Source organism: Eschrichtius robustus, chromosome 14 (assembly GCF_028021215.1).
Source record: "Eschrichtius robustus isolate mEscRob2 chromosome 14, mEscRob2.pri, whole genome shotgun sequence".
Taxonomy (NCBI): domain Eukaryota; kingdom Metazoa; phylum Chordata; class Mammalia; order Artiodactyla; family Eschrichtiidae; genus Eschrichtius; species Eschrichtius robustus.
In genome coordinates, this window is record NC_090837.1 from 17,777,485 (window position 1) to 17,803,435 (window position 25,951).

Consider the following 25,951-nt stretch of genomic DNA (forward strand, 5'->3'; position numbering starts at 1 on the left):
ATAAAATTCATTTTTAAATTAATACTAAAAGGTAAAACGGAGTTTCCTTCCTTGACACATCCGTTACGCAGATGCTTCCTGAGGTCAGCCAGAGGGAACCAGAGTTGCTGTGTCTCACGACGGCTTCCATCCAAGCCTGAGACGGGCGCCCGCAGGCGGTCCTGTGCACCCAGGGGAAGGGCACCGACTTGATGGTTTGAAAATGGCTGTGTCACCGTGAGATGCAAACGCCACTGCCTCTCCTGCAGAGCCACGGTGAGCCTCCAACCATCTACCATCTGACGCCTTCGATGTTGAGTGGCTCCCACGCCCTTGGTCCCAGCTGCCTAAGCTCCCGGTCAGAGGCAGGCTGGTACCCGTGGGTGCGGCACCCGCGGGGAGGGCCCAGGTGCAGCCCTTTCAGAAAACCTCTGCAGCTTTCAAGCCCCGAGACAACGAGATGCTGGTTCTCAAGGGCACAGAAGACACCCAGCTGGTCTGCCATCCTGCCAGGACTATGGAGCAAAGACATCTAAACCCAGCCGGGGCCGATTATGGACAGAGCGTGGCAACGCTGGGGCAACCTGAACAGCAGACTGTTTGATCCCATCTTGGCAAGCCTGAGATACACTGGATATCGGATGCAAAAAGTGACACAATCAGTAGGAATCATTTCAAGTTCTAGGTTCATCTATAACCAAAAGAAGCGTGTGGCAAAGAAAGAGAACTTCGTTTCTTCAGTAGTTTCGAGGGCGGATGGATGCGATCGTGGCGGGAGGCCCTCAGGAGGGGAGGAGGCGCCCCCAAGCCTGAGGGTGGTCGCCACTCCTAGTAGGAGCATCTCAGAGTCCTGGGTCCCCCCAGCCACGGAGCACCCTGGAGGTGAGCGACTCCATCTCTCATCCTCACACTTCTCCCAAAGGCTCCACTTCGCGGGTCGAGTAGCCCATGCGGACTTCCCGGAGGAGGTGCCGTCTCGTGGGACGCTCCCCGTGCCAGGGGTCAGAGGCCATTGCTGTTCCTGTGGCAGAGGGGCGGCTTCGAGAGCTCCACGACGGCCGAGCGGGATTTGTTGAGGAACTTGGGGGCTCGACGTAACAGCCGCTGGGCCTCGGTGAACGTCTCCGTCAGCTCTTTCTTCCACTGCAGAAACTCCGGGTCACTCTGAAGGCAAACACAAGAGGTGGAGGAGTTGGGACAGTGTCACTGGCTTCGCCGACACACATGGATGCCTCTGGACAGTCCTTGGAACCCCCTTCCCCCCAGGGAAAGCACACCCCATGTCCCACCCCGCGGCCGGTGAGTAATGGGGGGGGGTCACGCAGGAACTTCCTCCAGGGGCCCCTTGCCCAGAAGAGGGACTAAGCCCTTCAGAAAAGCCTCCTACAACCCCACAGGAGACTTGCTGCCTTGACTTTGTTGAAAGATCACCTTTGATCTCTGATGTCTAAAATAACTTGAGTCTAGAAAATAATGCACGAGGAGTTTTGACAAATTTCAACTACTAGTTTATTTCTCTAAATATGCTCTTTACAAGCATGTATACACATACACACACACCCAGTAGAAAAGTGTTGAAGTCGTGAAGCAAACACGTCTTTGTATCTACTACTGCTTTATCTCTCTAAATACGCTCTTTTCTCACCACCCCCCCAAACATCCCCCCACACCCCAAGAGAAGTGTTCAGGAATTAAGTTCAGGCTACAGTAGAACTTTGGGGAGAGAAAGATGGCATTTCCCCTGTTAAGAGTTACTTGGGGATCTTATGTTTATTTCAACACACAAACCTCAACTTCAAACATGCTGAAAGATCAGATCAGATCTGGAAAACTGTGAACAAATAAAATTCAAGGCTCCTATTAAATACTGGATGGTTTCCAGATAGGGTAATCACTTTATTTCCTGTCCTTCCTCCTGCCATTTTCTAAGAAACACTTCTTCTAAAATAACTGTTAATTTGCTGAGATCCTTGTATCTTCCAACATTCTTGCTAAGTTCGTGAGTGATAAAGCATGGAGTAAGAAAATGTTTGATAACCAGCAGGCACCTTTGGTGCATGTTTATATAATTGCTCTAACTTTCACCTCTGGAAAAAAATACAAATAAACACTCACCTCACACTGCAAGACAAATTGCTTCCCTCCTTTTATCCTCAACAAAATGCACTTTTTGTCTTTAATCTGAGTTTCTTCCACAGACACAATCTGTTCCATTGTCAGTAAATTTTGCTGACCGTAAAAATAAAAGATGATAAGTTACTTCACATTATGGCATGACTTCTTAAATTAAGTTAATAAATAATACTGAAAACTACCAGCTTAGAAAAAGTAAAGAAAAAAAATCAGCATCTTTCTTTCTTTGATGATATTCTAGAAGTGGGGGGAAATGACTACAAAAAAATTGTACGAAAATTCAAAATATAACATCTCAAAGAAAGCTGCAAAGAAAGGAACATCTCTGTAAGGCAGAAAGCAAAGCTGTTCCCTCAGCACAGTACTGATGTGGGGATGAGTGTGAATCACACGTACCTCTCCTGCATCACACACTTGCCTAGACACGATCAATCCTGCTATGAGGGAACAATGACGTCGCTACCTACAATCTGCGTGAGCGAGAGGTGTGTCGCTGGCTTTGAACCCAGCAGCCCAGTAGAAGCTCGGTCACGCTAGCCTGTAAGCGACTGATATTTTGATCACGTCGAAATGATGTTATAAACACAGGTGACGTCCTTAAACGACTGTCCCGCTGGGTCTACAGCATCACCGCTCCCGGTGAATGCTACCGTGTCTCTGAGCACCTTACCATTTTATGTTTTTTGGGATAAATACTCCAGGAATCCTAGATGAAAAACAACACCATCATAAACCCACGTTTTCTTTTTCCCTTACTTAAACTTACGAATCTACCCAGGCACGTTACGTAGCTTCGTGAATCAACGCTAAATGCTGACTCTTTTAAAACCAAGATAATTTATCATATCCAGTGGTAAGCAAAAGAAGATTTTTGTTTTAGTTTTCGAATATCCTGAAAAGCGAGGCAATTTCCTTTCAAAGTGTACAACAGTGACTGACCAGTAGATACCATAGTAAACGCATACTATGCCCAGGGCCACTCATTATCTGGAAATAAAACATTATATAATGATATATGTATGAATTATAACTCAGGTGCCAGTAAGTATTCTATAATGTAAAAAATACATATGTAATATTATACAAAATATAATTATCTTGTATTTATGTATAATCATATACACATGTTCTATGTAATATGTATATTTTATATTATACAATACTTACCAGTACCTGAGTTATAATTCAGGACCCCCATAGAGTCTTATTAATCATAACTCAGATCCTAGATGTATGAATTTTTAGAAAATGACTTCTACGGCACTAGTAATAGTGAGAAGATCATGGTCATTTATGAAGAATGTGGTCATACACAGTAGCAATCACTTGTAATTAAATGGCATCTTCACCAACAAGGATTTGCAAAACACATTCCAAAGTCAAACACACCAGATTTGGGCTCACCATTTTCCGTGCTCTGGCCAGCAGAGAGCTATATTCTGATACAGGAGCCATATTCCAATACACCAACTATGTTTTTCACAGTTGGGACCACTGTCCTGCTTATGATGACAACCATTCCCTCCTCAAGAGCAGAACTCCTTCCACATGGGTTGCCACCTTCCATGGAGACAAGCCCTGGGCGCTTCACACAGCAGACGCTTAATAAATGCTGCCCCACTTGCTACGAGGGACGGTGTAGATGGGAAATTTCTCTTTTCTTGTTCACTAACATTAGCTCTCGACAGGACCTTACAGGGTGGCTGTATCTTCCCATCTAATAGGATAAAACCCACTTCCGATTTTCCAGCAAGGTGGAGACAACAGGAGGGGGGTCAGGTGCCCTGGCCTCGGTGCCAAGCTTCTCGGCCTGCACCGCAGACCTTGTCTTACTCAACCCCGACTCAGGGAGGCCTCGTAATGGAGACATGGGGCACAGGCAGACCCTGGTCAGAATCACTCCTCACCCACACCTGTCACTGGTGCCAGACCTTCCCTCTCTAAGCCCTGGTTCTCTCTTTATAAGGGTTGGACCTCAAAGGTTGCTAAACAAATTAAAAGTGTGTGTGTGCGTGTCTGTGTGTGTTTGTGTCTGTGTGTCTATAGCACCAGGCCCAAGATAAATCTGCAACAATTGTAGTAGTCGTTACCATTTCTACTTCTCCCGTTTTACAGATGAGGAAACTGAGGCTCAGTCGACATAATGTGCTCCAAGTCCCAGAGACACGGAGCAGTGGATTTAAACACCTCTGACTCCAAAGTCCCAGTTTTTCCCCCTTTTTTGATCCACCTAAGCGCTCTCCAGCCCTCCTCAAACCTGTCTGCTTTGACCTCCCTGGAAGGCACCTTCTATTTTCAGGTAGCGCCAAATCCTTCCTTGACTCAGAAGTTTAAAAGTTAATGTCTGAACATGAAAATCTCATGTATACATGTTAAAAGAGATATGGGAGCTAGAGGGAGATTTGAGAAAACATGCCGGCGATGTGAAATCACCACGGAAACGAGTGCTCGGGAAGATGCTACAGACTTACTCGTGACTCGCCCTCTCCTCTCCATTCAAGTCTGTTTGGAAAGAGGTAAAAATATCGCCGCTGCCACTGAGTCAGGAATGGGTTTCCCAGCTTCAGCATGTACCCGTGCATGATGCAGTCTCTTCCCAGAGCGTAATCTGAGGCACGCAACACAACGATGAAATTTAGCAGGGTCTGAAACAGAATGTCTATATGCTTCTCAGAAAAAAAGAATGACACACTTTTTAGAAAAAGAGCAAGTTTCTATAAAGAGAACACACTATAGAAATCATTATTTTAGTTTTAAACACATTAAAGAACAGGTCTCTTCAGCTCTCTACTAACATACTAAACGGCTGTTTCTCAATATTCTGATAAATTCATGATGTTCCTCTATTGCTCTGAGAGGGTCAAAGTTTGTTTGATAAATATTTTTTCATTATGTAGGGTGATAATTGGGGAATAGAGAGTGATTAAACTCAAGCTATGCCCAAAGTACCTTTGCCTTTATATGGAATTGGGCTTTTCCCTTTAATGTTATTTAAAAAAATAACAGAGAGGGGATTTTCTTGTCCAAAGAAGCCAAAGTAACACAAGGGTCAAAAACTGGTCTTTCCTCCACTTAAGGTTATAATTATCCTTCATATATATGGTTATGTAGGGAGGCCAAGCTAATTCACATGCATGTTGAGTTCTGATTACATTTTTACAGCAAAGTATCGTCTCAAACAAAAAGAAACGGTCAATTTTAAGTGGCTTACTTTGCCTTCCTTAGAGGCTTTGGTGATTGTGCTAAAATCATTCATTCACTCACTCACTCATTTGTTCAACTATGACGGGAATGAATGCCTAGGTGCTGGGCATGTGCTAGGCATTCTGGACACAGCAGTGGATAAAAGAGACAAAAGTCCTCGCCTTCAGGGAGCTTACATTCTAGTGGGAGATTCAGGTAATAAACAAATAAGCAAAACCCATGTTGTGTCACTTGGACACAAGCAGGAAGGAAAAGAATGAAGGAGGGGGGGGCCTCGGGAGGGTCCATGGTGATGGGGTGTGGTTCACGGAGTTGCCATTTTAATGGAAAAGGTGTCTGCATTTGTCAAGTACATTTAAAGTATATGTCTTATATTTTTACTTCAGGTATCTAATCCTAGACTATATTTTACTTTAAGGGTGACTTCTGAGATCTTCAACCAAGATCTAGTTATTCCTAAATTACTTAATTACATGTGAGAATAATTCATTAATTTGCTAGACGTTCTAATTACAGCTCTAATTAAAAGGCTACACTTCAACAAGGTCATTAACATACATATTTTTTTCTGGGTCCAATTTGTCAAGATTCTAGTGACATCGTGGCTCTCCCTTGAGCAAACTACTGAGGCTATAATTTCCTGTGTAAAGTCCGTAACAGCAAACGTGGTCCAGAGTGATCTCAGTGGACCCGTTCTCTCAAGAATGGCTTAGAAATAAAGCCCCTTTCCCTGCAGAATGGAGGTGAACACAGTTAAAGGGCTGTCATGTTCCCTTGGTGCACTCAGGCGACTTTTAGGTAAGGAGTCATTCATCCAGGATGGTGGACACTTACCTAAACAGATGATAAATGCTACTGGGGAATGGTCGACAAGACCCAGGAATCCTGCACCAAGACACCCCCACCAAAGCAAATTGTTCACAGACTGAAATTGTTTCCGGTCATTCTTATTATACGTTAACCTCAGAAAGGTCTTTGCTTAGAAGTAAAACAAAAAGCTATCTTCATCACTAACCACAACAAGTTTAAATATCCAAAATCCATAAAGTCTTAGAAAAATCAAGAGTGGCAATATTTGGTGAATCAAAGATGACTGATTTATTTAATACTGGATGTTATGTATTCTCCTTTGGAAATCCTAATAGGGCACTCAAATACGGTAAATAAAAATACGGCTTCGGGCTTCCCTCGTGGCGCAGTGGTTGAGAATCTGCCTGCCAATGCAGGGGACACGGGTTCGAGCCCTGGTCTGGGAAGATCCCACATGCCGCGGAGCAACTAGGCCCGTGAGCCACAACTACTGAGCCTGCGTGTCTGGAGCCTGTGCTCCGCAACAAGAGAGGCCGCGACAGTGCAAGGCCCACGCACCGCGATGAAGAGTGGCCCCCGCTTGCCGCAACTAGAGAAAGCCCTCGCACAGAAACGAAGACCCAACACAGACAAAAATAAATAAATAAATTAATTAAAAAAAAAAAAAGGCTTGGTGACTCTTTTTTCTTTTTCTTTGTTTGGGGAGGGATACTTGCTATATGGTAATGCAGGATTTTACTTATTCTGTCCATTAGTAACTACTATTTGATAACATTTATAATATTAATAGAACTTAATCTAAGAGAAGTTCAACTTACTTCTTTTTTTTTTTTTTACATTTCAATACTGGATATTAATCAGAAAGATAGTCAAAATTACTACGGTCAAAATTTTTACATCAAAAATTTGTAATAAGTGTTTGGTATTAGTCTACATACAATTCAGTTTTTGGTGTAAAGTTCTTTGGCTGCAAGAAAGAACATTTGGTTTACTTCACTATTAGGAATATCTCTTAATGCTGGGATGGCTTCTTCTTGGTATTTCTTCTGCTGCTGGTTTTTGGCATAGTTATCTGTGATTGTATGAATGGAGTTGAGTGGAGAGGTACTCGTCATGTTTATTCCAAATAAGAGCACGTAACCAATCACTACAGTAATGAGGAGGTACACAGGCAGTGCAACTAACTGCCCAGTATTTTTGAGGCCAATAGGTCAAGCCTAAGGAGTTTAGCCAAGATTCAGGAATAAAAGCCCACACAAGATATAGTATGAAGCCAAATTGGGAGCTTAAGAAAAGAATAAAGCCATAAGTCGCTCTTTCTGGCAATGGTGACAGTGAATTTTCCACCATTTTCCCCGTGGCTTTAGATAATCTCGGGTCCGCCACGCGCCCACTCCGGCCCCTCCCCACAGTTCGGCCCTGGTGACTCTTTCATGCTGTTTATAACATAAATGTATGTATATACACTTATGTCTCTTGACAAGTAAACATGTAATACTAAGTTCCTCACCATACTTTGCGGGGCCCTGTGGAAAACGAAAATGCAGGCCGCTTGTTAAAAAATTATTAAGAATGTCAAGATGGTGCCAGTGGAGCATTAACCTGGGTCGGCGGCCTGATGAGACCACACAGGCCAGACACCCAGGAAGCTGGCCCTGTTGCTGACACCGTGATACTTAATCTTCAAGGAAGAAAACTTCCAAATTGGCCCCAAAACTCCAAGATAAGAAGGTGTATTGACAAAATACTGCTGACGACCTCCATACATATTATTTATATGTGGACTAAAGACTTTGAAATATCAAGTATATATTTATATATATATGTATAACTGAATCACTTTGCTGTACACTTGAAACACAACATTGTAAATCAACTATATTTCAATAAAAACTTTTAAAAAATTAAAGACTTTGAAATATCATTTCACACTGATCTTTTCCAAGCCAGGTAAAACGAAAACAATTTATGGCATTTCCCCCACTCTATTGGAAAGTACTTTATGACCCAGATACTATTTTCAGCTTTACAAGAGATCTTGAAAATTCATTGCTTTAGAAATATCTTCAGACACACCAGCTATTTTACCTTCTTCGTGGCCAAGCTGCTTATTTTTAGCTCTCTTCCTGGCCTCGATTTTATCCGTGTCTGCATTTACTGCTTCATAAACAGTTTCCACCACTTCCTGCTGCCAGCGCTCAGAGATCACCAATGGGAAGTTCTTGTAGAGTTCTTGGTCGCAATCAAGAAGCTTATTATTTTAAGAAATCAAGATATGTATGATTTAACATGCTTACAAAGGCAACAGATTCAAAAGTACCATAACTGCGTGTAGGAAGATAACTAGACAACAGCCTATAACCATTAAGAGACAATTTATTACTTGTCATAAACCTCTGCCAATGACAATCGAGCGACCAAGGAATATACTGTACAACACGGGGAAGATAGCCAGTATTTTATAATGACTGTAAATGGAGTATAACCTTTAAAAGTTGTTCATCACTATACTGTACACCTGTACGTTATATAATATTGTACATCAACTATACTTCAATAAAATCTTTTAAAAAGAAAAAAAAAGAAAGACAATCCAACAACCGGGATCCACACAGGGTGATATATTATGGGCACTTCACTTCCATCCCTGGGTCAGTCAGATACAGCCCAATCTTCTACAGCATCTTCATAGCATTTTTGCCAATGAAAACTAACATATATAGGGTTTTCTTTAAAGGATGACAAGAATCTGGCAACAAAATAATTTCAATTATAGTGAGGATATTTTATTTGTGAAAACAGATCCCTATGGTTTTAGATACAGTTACAAGGGAGAAGCCAGGAGGGCTTTCTAACCACCCTACCATTATTCTGTAAAGTGAGAAAAACTAAAAGGTCCACTAGGCCAAATTTACCATTTAGCCCATGAGCCTTCCAATGAATCCAAGTTGAACAGTATGATCATAAGTCTTGAGATACGTGGAGACTTTAGGCAATGTGGCCTTTCAGAGGTGCTATAAGAAAAATTACACTTAACGATAGCATTTCTCTTCCGAACTATTACTCAAAATTCTTCATTCTTCTCCAAGTGACCCTGTACTCTGAAAGCAAGCTAAGAAAATGGTTTTACAGATTTGAGTTACAGTTTTGTGGCAGAAAGACAAGCGATCCTACTGAAAGGAAAAAATAGCCCTGTCTTTCAAAAGCAGGGATCTCCCTAGAAGCTTGACTTGTTTTACCCCCTTGCCTGAGAGATAAGTACGGGAGAGAGGCAAGTTATTTAGAAGGAAAAGGGAGAAAGACCAAGGGTGAGGCTCTTGCCCACAGGCCTTTAGTGAATCACTGAACCACTGGAGGAACCTGCATCCTGGTCCCAATCAGGATGCTCTCCACCCACCCTTACTGACTTGTCATCCTAACATGCTGATTCTGAGATCAAAATGTGTACAGTTTTTCCCCTTTCAGCTTTCTTCAGACGCCCAAACCAAGCCTGGCGCTGAAACCTTTGTGTGTCCTGAGTGTGAACACGCTCATGCGTGTGTGTGTATGTGTGTGTGCAGTGCAGTGTTAGAGCATCCAGGCCAGGAGAGCACCCTGTGATGAGGGACACTGGGGCAGATTCTGCAGAGTTTGGCAAAAGTGAAAACACCCTCCTTTCCAAAGTAGTTGCTCTGAAATGGACAACTCTGCTTTATATACAAACGGTTCCATCTCCTGTAAGGTCAGAGAGCCTTGGTCTTTATGACTCGGCCTATGTGAAAAATGAATAAAACAAAGCTCTACATGAAGTGAGCTTTTTTTTTCTCCTTAAAGAACAATGCATTATTTTGGCTACATTTTAAGAGACACAGCCTTCTCAGCTCTGGTTCCACAAGAAGCAAAACCACCACAACAGAAACTCCTAGTGTACATGCCAGGAGGCTGACACAGGTGACCCACCCACGGAGAAGGCCTGGCAATGAAACCACTCACTTCACAGGCAAGAAAACCAGTGCTCCCGAGGTTCCCTAAATGGCCCTGATTCCCTTAGGTAGTAAGTGCAGATCTGAGGCCAGTGCGTCTGACTCCAAAGCCCAGAGTACAGTTGACAAAATTGAAAGCATGAGACTCTCTTTTGAACAACAAAATTTTCACAGGCTCCCACGTGATATTCGTTTTCCTTTTAGTGCCCTTTGCTGGAGAGAAGTATGTCTGATGACAAAATTCTACTGTGACAGCAGTGATCCTTTTAGATAACTCTGTAAAGGGACTGTTCCCGAAGCTATAGGGTGGTCCTGTCTGTCCAGGCCACAGAAGATGCCGAGCGTCGGCACAGTGGTCACGCTGCTGTCCCCAGGGGAGCCACGGCTCAGACCAGGCCCTCTCCGCTGTGTTTCACCTGACCTTCCCCGCCACCCCCCATCCTGCCATCCTGGGAAACTGGCCACGTGACCACCCCAGTCACCTGTACAGCTGCCTGGCAGGAAAGCCCAGGGGGGCTGACACAAGGCCATAAATGCAGGCAGCTGAGAAGACACGGGCAGGGGGGCCTCTCGGAGGGAGAGGGGAGACGCTGGGAGAAGCTGAGAAAGTGGGGGCAGTGAGAACTTGACGTGTAGTGACACGCTCTGACTCGGCATCCAAAAGAGGGTGACTTTCTCCCATGGCTCACCGCCTCTAATTATGCCCTGTCTACTTGGAAAATAACGATAGGAACCAGTTTGAAAAATGCGGAAGATGCTACACATATTGAAAAAAACAAAACCGTGATTATTTCACTTTTGATTGACAAATGCAAAAGGATTCACGCTGTTTGCTCTTTTCATCCTGACACAGAGAAACCGGGATATTTGGGAGAACTAAGATGACTGGCTGTCTGGCATGAGGCCAAGTACGTTTGCCATCACCCGGCTGTTTTTCCCTGCTTCATAACACGTCTGAGTTTTCTATCAACCATCAATCTATCCAAATCAATAAGAATGTGACCACTTTGCAGTTCATCAAACGTAAAATAGGTAGCCCAAAGAAAGCTGTCGTAGTCTCTAATTCAGGTCTTGACCTCTTCTACATTCGCCAAATATATGGATATTCATCTGTAAGCTACAGTCCATAAACAGGCCAGTACTAAGTCAATCATGAAGCCTGATTTCCAATTAAAAAATCCCCCACCCTCCAAAAAAAAAACCAAAAAAACCTGAAAGCAAGCATTGCCAGTGTACCTTGATGCCTTTGGTATCCTCTTCATCAAATGAGCCGATGTCAAAGGCGTCGGCCGCATTGACTTCCCCCCGGGGAGGGATCAAGGGCGGAGGGTACTGGAAGAGCCAGAGAAGAAAGGTTCAGTTACTAGGTGACTCAGGGCCCGGTCCCAACCTGCTATTCTATAAAGAGATCTCAGTGCAACACATCAAGGTGTCACAGTCTGTGCAGGGCTCATTCAAGCTCACACAAATCACAGTGCACAGTTCACAATGCCCCCAAAGGAGATACAGCCCCACGACCCAGTTTGCTAGAAGCTTAACGCCTGCAATGGGGCAGGGTGGGGCGCCCCACACCCACAAACGTCCCGAGGCCAATGCTGGCTGAACCAGAACCCAACTCTACTCTTAATTAGGCAGGACTAACAGAGCATCATTCCTCAACGGTCTGAGTTCACGCAAAGGTGAGTCCAAAGATGATCATCAACACTGAGAAAAAAACAACAACTTTAATCTGGGGTGTTTTCCTGAATCAATGAGAATATTAAAAAGTAGCTTAAAATAAGCCAAGGGGATTATGCCACTATACAATCATGCTAATTCTTAAATTATGGGGTGCTGGGCTCAAAAGTATCTAAGTGTATGACAAACGTTTCTCGTACATTTTTACATATAAACAAAGAGGGAGAAGTTGTTCCAAAGGGAATGAGCCATACGGCAGCACGTGGATAGGAGAACAAGAAGCAGGGCTGTGGATGGAGAGCTGGGGTGGACCCTGGAGACAGAGCCAGGACGTAGAGATGCATACAGAGATGCAGATGGAGAGCACAGTGGGGGTGGTACCCGGGGTGGGGTCCCAGCAGGAGTACCTTCTGCAGGTAGACTTGCTGCCAGTCGATGCCTCTGAAGAAGTCGTGCGTTTTTAGCTCCTGTGCACTGCGGGAGAGAGGGAGTCACAGCAGTGGTAAGTAAATATGCATTCGGAAATCTAAGAAACGGTTTGCAAAAATTATCTCCTATTACAGAACACACAGGGACAACTATTTCCAGCTCTTTAAGACAGCAAGTAAAATATGCTTCTTTCGAAGCAATCCAAGAAACACTGTGATGTTTAGAAATACTGCACGCTGAGCCTAGGAATATAATCCCATGTGATACTTTACTGGGGATGCTTATCCCAGACTGAGATAACCTAGGGGTTTTCACAGATTATATCTATATCTGATTCTGTAATCATGAGAACAAATTTAACTAAGAATTAAGTTAGAGATCTACACATTAAAGAGATTTACAGCAAATGTCTACAAGTCCTCATAGATCAGATGGCAGGGATATGAAGCACCAAATATTAATTTCGAAGCAAACTAGAAATCTAGTAGAATAGTGCATGCCAAACCCCTTCATAAACCGAAGAAACAGTTTTTCCCAAAGATCGTCGCTGAAGTTCAGTTCACATGGAACAGAAGAAGTTGCAGACTCTGAAGAAAACACGTGGGCCAATATACAGAGTTCCCCTGTGATTCCCTCCGACCCCCTCTAATTGAAATGGGAGATTCTCAATGTATTGAAAGGAACTGTTCTGCTTTCCAGGTGAAGACGCTGAAAGGCAGAAGCAACGGCCTACCCGCGTCCGTGGCAGCCGAGTCGCTTACTAACGTCTCGCTGGAGCAAGCCTTCCAGAAGGGACTGCAGCTCAGGGGAGAAGATGTCTGGAAGTTCCACATTCTAGGGGTGGGGGACGGGGGGAGAATACGATCTCAAAAATGCATCCAGGGAAACAGTGCCCTCACCCCTGACCAGATTTAAAGGCCATTTCTTGCAATAAGGATAGTGTTAAAAAAAAATTGCAGATTCACTGCCAATTAACATTGACTCTAAGAAACAGAGAACGGTTACTCATTTTCAGAGTCAATCGACAGGCTGGAGCCAGAAGAATCAGGTCTCCTCGCTCTTCTGCATCCCAGTCATTTTTCCTTTTATTTGACTTCTTTAGTTTTGTTCTTGATTTTCTACATCTTTCTCTTACTGATTGTTAGCAAACCCTGATATTTGCCTTGGCATCTATTTCCACTGTTTTAAGAAAGCTTTTTTTTTTTTTATACTGGTTGTGATGGAATGAAACATGAAAATTATAATGCAAAACAAAAAAAGTTTTTGACCTCCTTACCATGGTGAGTGTCATTCGGTCTATCTCATGCTTATCTTTGGTTTTATGTTGTCTGAAAGGGCTGTGACTGTAGAAATAAAAGAAAATTCCATCACTAGATGGTTTCAGGTAACAGCAAACATTGTTGACTAATATTTGGGCAAGGTATTACGTTCTGTCACTGCTCATATGAAACTGCAGAAATACAAAAGCCATAAACATATAAGCATTTCTAGAGAAAAACTGATGATCAGATTGACGATCAGATATATTAGGTCCTGAAGGAGCAAGGCTTATGTTTACTTGAACTCCTGATCTTCACGTCAACGAAGTCATGGTACCAAAATATACTTTAGCAAATATATTCCAAGTGATAATTTAAACCATCACTTGGAAAAAACATTAGCAAACAGGTATTTATGGAAATGAAAGTCATACACATGGCGTTTGTCACATTAGTGTTTGAGATAATGGTAACTTTCAAATTTTTTTTTTTTTTTTTAGAAAAATGGGTATTAGTTCCTCGAACAATACAAAGAACTGCAGTCAAATCAAAACACGTCCAAGATGAACACACTTCCCCCCCTAGAATCCAGTAATTTTAAGCACTACATTCCTTTGAGGATAAGAGATATAAACTAACCCTGTGCTCCCAGACCCTCCAGAGTTCTGAGAACTGCTCCCTCATGTCCTACTTACAAACAGCCCCAGACTTAAGAGTCAGAAACCCTGGGTTCACGCTGTGACTTGGCTGTTTGCCGGCTGTGAGCCAGTCATGGAAACCTCCAGTCTCAGTCTCTTCATCTGTAAACGGCATAACGCAATATCCGTCACCAAAACGGTGACGGGAACGAATAAAATAATGTACATGCTAGTAGCCGAGACAATGGCAGTATACAGTGGGCATCTGATACACATCTGTGAAATTAATAAGGATGAGTCTAACTTTACAAAATGAATGTCTGCTTGATCAACTGTGTAAAGAAATTATTCTTACTCTTTTTTTTTTTTTAAAAATTCATCAATTTTGATGTCTTTTTTAATTTTTTACTTTTATTTATTTATTTATTTATGGCTGTGTTGGGTCTTCGTTTCTGTGCGAGGGCTTTCTCTAGTTGCGGCAAGCGGGGGCCACTCTTCATCGCGATGCGCGGGCCTCTCACTATCACGGCCTCTCCTGTTGCGGAGCACAGGCTCCAGATGCACAGGCTCAGTAACTGTGGCTCATGGGCCTAGCTGCTCTGCGGCATGTGGGATCTTCCCAGACCAGGGCTCGAACCCGTATCCCCTGCATTGGCAGGCAGACTCTCAACCACTGCGCCACCAGGGAAGCCCTATTCTTACTCTTGATTACATTTTTAAAATGCTGAATAAACTGGCTTTTAAAGTTAACCTTAGATATCACTTATATATGGAATCTAAAATATGACACAAATGAACTTATCTACAAAACAAAAACAGACTTACAGACATAGAGAACAGATTAGTGGTTGTCAATGGTGGTGGGGGCAGGGGGGAGGAATGGATTGGGAGTTTGGGATTTGCAGATGCAAACTATTATATACAGGATGGATAAACAACAAGTTCCTAGTGTACAGCACAGGGAACTATAGTCAATATCCTATGATAAACCATAATGGAATAGAGTGTGAAGGAGAATGTGTGTGTGTATATATATATATATATATCTATATAACTGAATCACTTGGCTGTACACTAAAAACTAACACAACATTGTAAATCAACTATATTTCAATAAAATAAATTTAAAAAACCAAAGATACTCTTAGCATTAAAAGAGACTAGTAAACATGCAAACTAGAAAACCCTGGCCTTATTTATTCACTTGAAAATTAAAGAAGGGAAATGATTGAGATTTCTGATAGTAAGACATGCCTGTAAAATGATCAACCCTGTAGACTTATTTATAAGGCATATATAACATAATCTGAGGCAAGATATTATATAGTTAACTCTATAAAATGGATACGGATGTTGAGCACATAGATCAATGTGATTTAGAAAAAAGAACTAAAACGTCCACCTACTCTTGCTACTGAATAAGTTAAACTATGATGATGATTCCACTTCAGAGTATTTATTATTTAAATATTTCAATTTTCACTTTGTACAAGAGAGGGCACTCTAACGCTTGCTTTCTTTCGTATGCAGTGAAAAACACAGTAATTTCCATCTCTTGAAAGCATTAATATGGAAAAAAAAAAATCTAAACAAGGTAAATTAGTACCAAGCAAACATACGCCAATCTTTAAAACAGATTTTGATTGGAAATATTCTTTGCATCCTAATTGTTTCCAAGGAGAAAAATGTAAAATTACTGCATTTAAAAAGCAAATGGGATAGAATAACAAATGATATCTGTTGTTTATGAGATACTATAATTTTTAAAAACTTGACTTGTATCATTCTTGTATGCAAAATACACAGAGATATTAACATGTTCATGGTTCAAGAGAAAAGGAATATAGGTTTATTAAATCTTACTACAACTTCAGTCTCTCTTCATGACACAACTGCTCCTACCCCACAGAGATCCTTAACGTATAAAAGGGGATTGTGTGAAGGTCTCCTGTGTTTTGGCAAATCCATCTGCTTTGGCTCCTGTGTGCAAAGCCGGAGGACCCCTTCCTGCTCTCGACCCTCATGTGCCTGCCTGCATCTGACGCTGGAAGCAGAGGGCTGTGCCCGGACACTTGGAGAGAAGGACGACTGTGTTCTGGCAGAGATGCTCTGTGCTAAATTTAAAAACTCTTTCGTGTGACCAGAGGGAGGGCTTTGCGAGGGGACGGGAGTTAAAGTTCAACATTAAAACATTCCCGGCACACAGGCCCGATCGCTACAAATCCCATTTGATAAACATAGCTCTGCCACGTCTGACTCAATAAGAAACAATCGGAAATGCTTTTCGGTTCTTCGGTTCTTCGGTTCTGGGCTGTTGTGCTGAGAAAGTCTGGTCTTTCAAGTTCAAGTCCTGAGGCGCATCTGTTTCCAATGTCTTCTTGATTATTCTTTGTGAACAAAACCCAAGATTCTGTTTCTATTTTGGAAAATGGTAAAGAAAACCTCCTATAGTAATGATCTCCATTCTGAGGGAGGCACGTGGTGCTCGCAGATCCTGTGTGATCACAGCTGCTCCCCGACGCAGCCGCTTTAAATAGGAGACAGTAACACGGGCCTGTCAACAGCTTATGACGTGGGCCAAGCTCTTCCAACAGCACATGCAACACTCCGGCTGCGTCAGGGGACGTTATGGGAATAGAATTCACATGTACAGTGGTCTGATGTGGCTTTTGAATAACAGAGAGAGTGGGAGAGTCGCAAATTTCCCCCAAACGAGTTGGGAAAATGTTCAAGGCATGCTAAATGATGGGGAAACACACACACACACACACACACACGCACGATACATCATTCACAGTGAAAAGATGAGCTCAAAAACAATCCATTTATAAATACAAGTGACTACAAATCCTTAGGTCAAAAATTAATTTTAGAATACCAAAAAGATTGCATGCTACATCAAATGTGAGTTTTGAACCTAAGCCAATAGCTACCAAAGTACTTATAAACATTCCTTTTTTTCCCTATGGGAACCAACTCGGCAAACTCAGGCAGAGCTCAGTTCTCCCCAGACCACCACCTGGGCTCTCTCCTCGTGTCTGACAATCAATGGTGACAAGTTTAAGATCAAGGCTACTGTCACGTCAATTCTTTCCCTTCACAGAGAGCTGAACTCTAGACTGAGGACCATGACGGCGATTCCGCACATTTGCAACGTGGACACCTCTTTATACACAGGCGCTCTTCAGTGTCTGACAGTCAGCTGAAGTGGAAGCAGTGACCCCCACCCAACATACGGCCCTGAGCGGACGGGTCCATCACTGAGCCCAGGGATGCAAACACGTTCTCGGGCCTCGACAGCTTCCTTACATCCAGGTTCCTGTGCCTTGCACCCTGTGGGATCCTTCTAGGGTGTCACAACAGAACTAGGGGTTCAGACAAGTGTTTCAGCAGAAGCAATGGGGCACACTGGTCAGTGCGAGAAGTATCTGATCAGAGAAAACAGAAGCGAGAAAAAGACCCTTGGTGACCACTGGTCACCCTCACTGCGCAGATGTGGGGAGGAGGGGAAGAGACTTGCTCTGGAGCAGAGTTTCTCATCCTCAGCTGTGCGATCCTTTGTTGGAGCAGCGGGGGCCGCCCTGTGCACTGTACGATGCTTAGCAGCAACCCTGGCCTCGACCCGCTAGATGCCAAGTTGTGACAACCAAAAATGTCCCTGGGCGTTGCCAAGCATGCCTGGGGTTGAGGACGAGCGCTGGGGAGTGGCTGGCATGGAGTCTGGTTCACCCCATGAGGACTGATGCCGCGGCCGCCCTGTAAGAGCACCAGGATACCGGGGGACAGACTGCCTGTGAAGCCCGCGCCACATTGGCCGCGCTCTCCTCCCACCCCCTCCTGAGTTACCTGTTTCAGTTCCTTAGGCCCCTTGTGTCTGAGAAAAGACAGCTACTCGGGCTCCCTCTGTACAGTGTGTAAGAACTGAATAGGATGCTTCTGTACGCCCGGATGGAACCTTCTTTCCCCTTGTTTAAGCTGAGGGGACGAAGGCTCCATCGCCTCCAGATCTCACCGTGATGCTTTGCTCCTGAAGGGCCCTCAGTAAACATCAGCTTAATATGAACCACTGATACTTTATACCCATTGACATTGGTAGTGATACGACCATCCTCCCAATCACCTTGAATCTAAACTCCTATCTGTCCATAGCCAAGCATCCACTGAAAAAACAAAAACCGCTATGGACTGTAAGAACGATACTGTTAAGTCATTTGTGGCCTTTCTGATCCCAGTACCACAGCGCTACTCAAGCCTTTGCCTGGGTTCTTCGACATGCCTCCCACCAGCATCCTCTTACTGGAGAGCAACCCAACCTTTGCTTAAAAGATGCTTCCTTTCTCTGTCCCTCGTTTGCTTAAAAGCCCTCAGTCTCTGGGGCCTTAAGAACAAAGCCCCACCTGCACAGCATGGAATTCTAGGTGGCCCCCGGCCCTGCCCCAATTTTCTCCATCTTCTCTCTCAGCACACCTTCCCCGTGACCAACAGCTGACCACCCCCACTCACAGGTCGTTGATGGGGAAAGACCACCTGCACCTGCTCCGTATTGTGCCCTCCCCGTCGTCTACTTACGCTCCAGGTCTTCATCCTGCCATCCTGTCTGTGAGAGAACACTTCCCATACCACCTCCTACGTGAAGTTGTCAAGTCAGCCCTATGCTTCCAGGTTAGACCTGGTGATCCCATTTCTGCTCTCCCAGCACAGCCCATCCAGCTCACAATTTTGTATGTGTGTGTACCTATCTACTCTCCTCTGAGTTCCTCCAGGACTGTGTGTGGCTCCCTCCCTCCCTCCTTCCCTCCCCCACAGCATCAAGCACAGGCTCTTGCATACTGCAGGTACTCAATAAATGCTCACCGAATTGTATTTAAATCACTTAAGTCAAAAAATGTTTCCCTGCTCTTTGGTTTCAGTGCTCTCTCCATTCCTGGGATTGCCTTTTGAACAAGTATTAGAAAGAATGGCAGACGATCATACATCTTTGTAGGGAAGATTCGTCTATTCTCTTTGTTAGGCATTGGAAGGATTCTTGCCATTTCAGGCTCAGTGGATGGTCACCAGGCAGTGACGGGGAGCTGGCTATCTGTGAGGCAGGACATGCCTTCACAGGGCAGCTCAAATGCTGAATGGACATTCTCGTGTCAAATTGAAGTCTTTTCTCTCCTGAAAATGCTCACTGTCTAGAGCTGTACAGATGAGTATGCCTCCTTCAATGAGATGGGCCTTCCGACAGCTGGAGCCAACAGGATGGCCATCTGAAGCACTGTACCCAGCTCTCTGAACCTGTCCATAGGAGCCACGATTTCTAGCTGTCACCATTCTCATCTCTTCTTATCCATCCACCCCATCCCATCCTCATGACCATCCTCTGGATGTCTTCCTGTTGGCCAAGATTCCTCTCAATAGGGGTCACATCAAACATAATGCTTCAGTCAAGCCTGATCAAGGATGTCATAAAGGAATTACCACCTTCCAATGCAATCCTCCAAACCTGAACCATGACCAAGTAAGACGGAACTGGCTTTATCAGCTACAAATCACACTGCTGGCATAGAGATACCGATCAAACCAATTTTCAGATCTTTTAAAAATAGTGGTATATGCCAGATCATCCCTAGACTACACAGATGGACATTATTATAAACAGACAGAATAACAATATTAAACAAAAATCAATAAACAAACAAAGCCCTAAATGTAAGACTTTGCAAGTTTCCCTGCCACATTTTACAACTGACTTCTGAATCTTGAGTTAATGCATTCAGCTTTTGCTGTTGTGCAGAGTTTTTCTTAAATCATCTCGTGACTCTGTAAGTGTGGATTCTAATCTCCAACCCCTTCTCCAGCGGAGACCTCAGTGAAGATGGTGTGTCTGGATGCACTTACCATGCATGCAGGGACTCCCGCCGGCTGGAGAAGCATCTCGGGCGGGAAGTGGTTTTCTCTGGTTTGCTTTGCAGAAACTCTAATTAGGTCAGCTGGTCTGATGACATGAATTAAGGCCATCCAGGCTCCACAAACATGATAATTCAATTAAGGACCAACAGGACCTGACTCTCTGAGCAATAATACAATTTTAGTTCCCAAGTGAATGCGGTGAGCAGAGAACAACTAGATTATCCAGGTCCTGGGGAAGCAGCCGGGGTGCTTGGAACCTAGTTTGGGGGGAAGACAGGGAATCCAGCCTCTTTTCAGATTGTGCTAAATGTAATAAGAGGATGCAGCGATGCTCAATAAGGCTTTCCGAGGGAAACATGGAAAGTTTAGCAAACTACCAGTCCTGTGTGTTCCTAGAAGCAACGTTACAGGGAGAATCCTGACTAGGAAATTTTAATGTAAACTGCTTTTTGTATCTCTGTGAATGGAGAATAATCAAAAACATATCTTAAACAATTCAGCTCTCTGTTAAAATTGGCTAAAGACTCTTAAAATTAATGGAAATATTAACATAATTTGTAAACATTCAATATGAGAACATATTTGGAGAGCGCTTTCATTCCATCCTCTTTCCGCTTGTATTTCATCATCTCTGGTAGATTAGAACTAAGGGTCAAGTATACCAAATGAAAAACACAGAATTACACAATTTCATTTGTGTGTTTTTAAAACCTACAAATTTCAGCATGTTCACAAACAGATGCACACTTTTAAAACAGATTCTCGACCAGAGCCTCCCATCAAGCCTCTTAGATAGCCTCAACCACCAGAGGGCAGACAGCAGAAGCAAGAAAAACTACAATCCTGCAGCCTGTGAACCAAAAACCACAGTTACAGAAAGATAGACAAGATGAAAAGGCAGAGGGCTATGTACCAGATGAAGGAACAAGAAAAAACCCCAGAAAAACAACTAAATGAAGTGGAGATAGGCAACCTTCCAGAAAAAGAATTCAGAATAATGATAGTGAAGATGATCCAGGACCTCGGAATAAGAATGGAGGCAAAGATTGAGAAGATGCAAGAAATGTTTAACAAAGATCTAGAAGAATTAAAGAACCAACAAACAGATGAACAACACAATAACTGAAATGAAAAATACACTAGAAGGAATCAATAACAGAATAACTGAGGCAGAAGAACGGATAAGTGACCTGGAAGACAGAATGCTGGAATTCACTGCTGTGGAACAGAATAAAGAAAAAAGAATGAAAAGAAATGAAGGCAGCCTAAGAGACCTCTGGGACAACATTAAACGCAACAACATTCGCATTATAGGGGTCCCAGAAGGTGAAGAGAGAGAGAAAGGACCAGAGAAAATATTTGAAGAGATTATAGTCGAAAACTTCCCTAACATGGGAAAGGAAATAGCCACCCAAGTCCAGGAAGCGCAGAGAGTCCCATACAGGATAAACCCAAGGAGAAACACGCCGAGACACACAGTAATCAAAGTGGCAAAAATTAAAGACAAAGAAAAATTATTGAAAGCAGCAAGGGAAAAACGACAAATAACATACAAGGGAACTCCCATAAGGTTAACAGCTGATTTCTCAGCAGAAACTCTACAAGCCAGAAGGGAGTGGCATGATATACTTAAAGTGATGAAAGGGAAGAACCTACAACCAAGATTACTCTACCCGGCAAGGATCTCATTCAGATTTGATGGAGAAATCAAAAGCTTTACAGACAAGCAAAAGCTAAGAGAATTCAGCACCACCAAACCAGCTCTACAACAAATGCTAAAGGAACTTCTCTAAGTGGGAAACACAAGAGAAGAAAAGGACCTACAAAAACAAACCCAAAACAATTAAGAAAATGGTCATAGGAACATACATATCGATAATTACCTTAAACGTGAATGGATTAAATGCCCCAACCAAAAGACACAGACTGGCTGAATGGCTACAAAAACAAGACCCATATATATGCTGTCTACAAGAGACCCACTTTAGACCTAGGGACACATACAGACTGAAAGTGAGGGGATGGAAAAAGATATTCCATGCAAATGGAAATCAAAAGAAAGCTGGAGTAGCTATACTCATATCAGATAAAATAGACTTTAAAATAAAGAATGTTACAAGAAACAAGGAAGGACACTACATAATGATCAAGGGATCAATGCAAGAAGAAGATATAACAATTATAAATATATACGCACCCAACATAGGAGCACCTCAATACATAAGGCAACTGCTAACAGCTATAAAAGAGGAAATTGACAGTAACACAATCATAGTGGGGGACTTTAACACCTCACTTACACCAATGGACAGATCATCCAAAATGAAAATAAATAAGGAAACAGAAGCTTTAAATGACACAATAGACCAGATAGATTTAATTGATATATATAGGACATTCCATCCAAAAACAGCAGATTACACGTTCTTCTCAAGTGCGCACGGAACATTCTCCAGGATAGATCACATCTTGGGTCACAAATCAAGCCTCAGTAAATTTAAGAAAATTGAAATCATATCAAGCATCTTTTCTGACCACAACGCTATGAGATTAGAAATGAATTACAGGGAAAAAAACGTAAAAAAGACAAAACACATGGAGGCTAAACAATACGTTACTAAATAACCAAGAGATCACTGAAGAAATCAAAGAGGAAATCAAAAAATACCTAGAGACAAATGACAATGAAAACACGACGACCCAAAACCTATGGGATGCAGCGAAAGCGGTTCTAAGAGGGAAGTTTATAGCTATACAAGCCTACCTAAAGAAACAAGAAAAATCTCAAGTAAACAATCTAACCTTACACCTAAAGAAACTAGAGAAAGAAGAACAAACAAAACCCAAAGTTAGCAGAAGGAAAGAAATCATAAAGATCAGAGCAGAAATAAATGAAATAGAAACAAAGAAAACAATAACAAAGATCAATAAAACTAAAAGTTGGTTCTTTGAGAAGATAAACAAAATTGATAAGCCATTAGCCAGACTCATCAAGAAAAAGAGGGAGAGGACTCAAATCAATAAAATCAGAAATGAAAAAGGAGAAGTTACAACAGACACTGCAGAAATACAAAGCATCCTAAGAGACTACTACAAGCAACTTTATGCCAATAAAATGGACAACCTGGAAGAAATGGACAAATTTTTAGAAAAGTATAACCTTCCAAGACTGAACCAGGAAGAAACAGAAAATATGAACAGACCAATCACAAGCAATGAAATTGAAACTGTGATTAAAAATCTTCCAACAAACAAAAGTCCAGGACCAGATGGCTTCACAGGTGAATTCTATCAAACATTTAGAGAAGAGCTAACACCTATCCTTCTCAAACTCTTCCAAAAAATTGCAGAGGAAGGAACACTCCCAAACTCATTCTATGAGGCCACCATCACCCTGATACCAAAACCAGACAAAGACACTACAAAAAAAGAAAATTACAGACCAATATCACTGATGAATATAGATGCAAAAATCCTCAACAAAATACTAGCAAACAGAATCCAACAACACATTAAAAGGATCATACACCACGATCAAGTGGGATTTATCCCAGGGATGCAAGGATTCTTCAATATACGCAAATCAATCAATGTGATACACCATATTAACAAACTGAAGAAGAAAAACCATATGATCATCTCAATAGATGCAGAAAAAGCTTTTGACAAAATTCAACACCCATTTATGATAAAAACTCTCCAGAAGTGGGCATAGAGGGAACCTAACTCAACATAATAAAGGCCATATATGACAAACCCACAGCAAACATCATTCTCAATGGTGAAAAACTGAAAGCATTTCCTCTAAGATCAGGAACGAGACAAGGATGTCCACTCTCACCACTATTATTCAACATAGTTCTGGAAGTCCTAGCCACGGCAATCAGAGAAGAAAAAGAAATAAAAGGAATACAAATTGGAAAAGAAGAAGTAAAACTGTCACTGTTTGCGGATGACATGATACTATACAAAGAGAATCCTAAAACTGCCACCAGAAAACTGCTAAAGCTAATTAATGAATATGGTAAAGTTGCAGGATACAAAATTAATGCACAGAAATCTCTTGCATTCCTATACACTAATGATGAAAAATCTGAAAGAGAAATTATGGAAACACTCCCATTTACCATTGCAACAAAAAGAATAAAATACCTAGGAATAAACCTACCTAGGGAGACAAAAGACCTGTTTGCAGAAAACTATAAGACACTGATGAAAGAAATTAAAGATGATACCAACAGATGGAGAGATATATCATGTTCTTGGATTGGAAGAATCAACATTGTGAAAATGAATATACTACCCAAAGCAATCTACAGATTCAATGCAATCCCTATCAAATTACCAATGGCATTTTTTACGGAGCTAGAACAAATCATCTTAAAATTTGTATGGAGACACAAAAGACCCCGAATAGCCAAAGCAGTCTTGAGGCAAAAAAATGGAGCTGGAGGAATCAGACTCCCTGACTTTAGACTATACTACAAAGCTACAGTAATCAAGACAATATGGTACTGGCACAAAAACAGAAACATAGATCAATGGAACAAGATAGAAAGCCCAGAGATTAACCCACGCACCTATGGTCAACTAATCTATGACAAAGGAGGCAAAGATATACAATGGAGAAAAGACAGTCTCTTCAATAAGCGGTGCTGGGAAAACTGGACAGCTACATGTAAAAGAATGAAATTAGAATACTCCCTAACACCATACACAAAAGTAAACTCAAAATGGATTAGAGACCTAAATATAAGACTGGACACTATAAAACTCTTAGAGGAAAACATAGGAAGAACACTCTTTGACATAAATCACAGCAAGATCTTTTTTGATCCACCTCCTAGAGTAATGGAAATAAAAACAAAAATAAACAAGTGGGACCTAATGAAACTTCAAAGCTTTTGCACAGCAAAGGAAACCATAAACAAGACGAAAAGACAACCCTCAGAATGGGAGAAAATATTTGCAAACGAATCAACGGACAAAGGATTAATCTCCAAAATATATAAACAGCTCATTCAGCTCAATATTAAAGAAACAAACACCCCAATCCAAAAATGGGCAGAAGACCTAAATAGACATTTCTCCAAAGAAGACACACAGACGGCCACGAAGCACATGAAAAGATGCTCAACATCACTAATTATTAGAGAAATGCAAATCAAAACTACAATGAGGTATCACCTCACACCACTTAGAATGGGCATCATCAGAAAATCTACAAACAACAAATGCTGGAGAGGGTGTGGAGAAAAGGGAACCCTCTTGCACTGTTGGTGGGAATGTAAATTGATAAAGCCACTATGGAGAACAATATGAAGGTTCCTTAAAAAACTAAAAATAGAATTACCATACGACCCTGCAATCCCACTACTGGGCATATACCCAGAGAAAACCGTAATTCAAAAAGACACATGCACCCCAATGTTCACTGTAGCACTATTTACAATAGCCAGGTCATGGAAGCAACCTAAATGCCCATCGACAGACGAATGGATGAGGAAGTTGTGGTACATATATACAATGGAATATTACTCAGCCATAAAAAGGAACGAAATTGAGTCATTTGTTGAGAAGTGGATGGATCTAGAGACTGTCATACAGAGTGAAGTAAGTCAGAAAGAGAAAAACAAATATCGTATATTAATGCATGTATGTGGAACCTAGAAAAATGGTACAGATGAGCCGGTTTGCAGGGCAGAAGTTGAGACACAGATGTAGAGAATGGACATATGGACACCAAGGGGGGAAAACTGCGGTGGGGTGGGGATGGTGGTGTGCTGAATTGGGCGATTGGGATTGACATGTATACACTGATGTGTATAAAATTGATGCCTAATAAGAACCTGCAGTATAAAACAACAAACAAACAAAACAACTAATACTAAACTTTCATTGGGTTATTTGTATGGAAATATGTTAATATAAATGTTTCAGACATTACATGAAATTTCTAAAAATC

General features: G+C 42.2%; 1 protein-coding gene and 1 pseudogene across 1 annotated transcript in view; both read right to left on the reverse strand.

Annotated features, from left to right (window-relative positions):
* Nucleotides 1–317: 317 nt before the first annotated feature.
* The window catches only part of LOC137776429 (G protein-coupled receptor kinase 3), a 124,874-nt gene continuing 99,240 nt past the window's right edge, over nt 318–25,951 (reverse strand). The window contains exons 14-21 of the mRNA XM_068562906.1: nt 13,471–13,537; nt 12,928–13,028; nt 12,173–12,239; nt 11,325–11,420; nt 8,215–8,377; nt 4,584–4,720; nt 2,095–2,208; nt 318–1,143 (exon numbers count right to left, since the gene is read on the reverse strand). Of these exons, the coding sequence (XP_068419007.1) occupies nt 982–1,143; nt 2,095–2,208; nt 4,584–4,720; nt 8,215–8,377; nt 11,325–11,420; nt 12,173–12,239; nt 12,928–13,028; nt 13,471–13,537 (907 nt within the window). The 3' untranslated portion in view covers nt 318–981. The remainder of the gene's footprint in view (nt 1,144–2,094; nt 2,209–4,583; nt 4,721–8,214; nt 8,378–11,324; nt 11,421–12,172; nt 12,240–12,927; nt 13,029–13,470; nt 13,538–25,951) is intronic.
* On the reverse strand, nt 7,068–7,476 carry LOC137776762 (phosphatidylinositol N-acetylglucosaminyltransferase subunit P pseudogene; annotated as a pseudogene).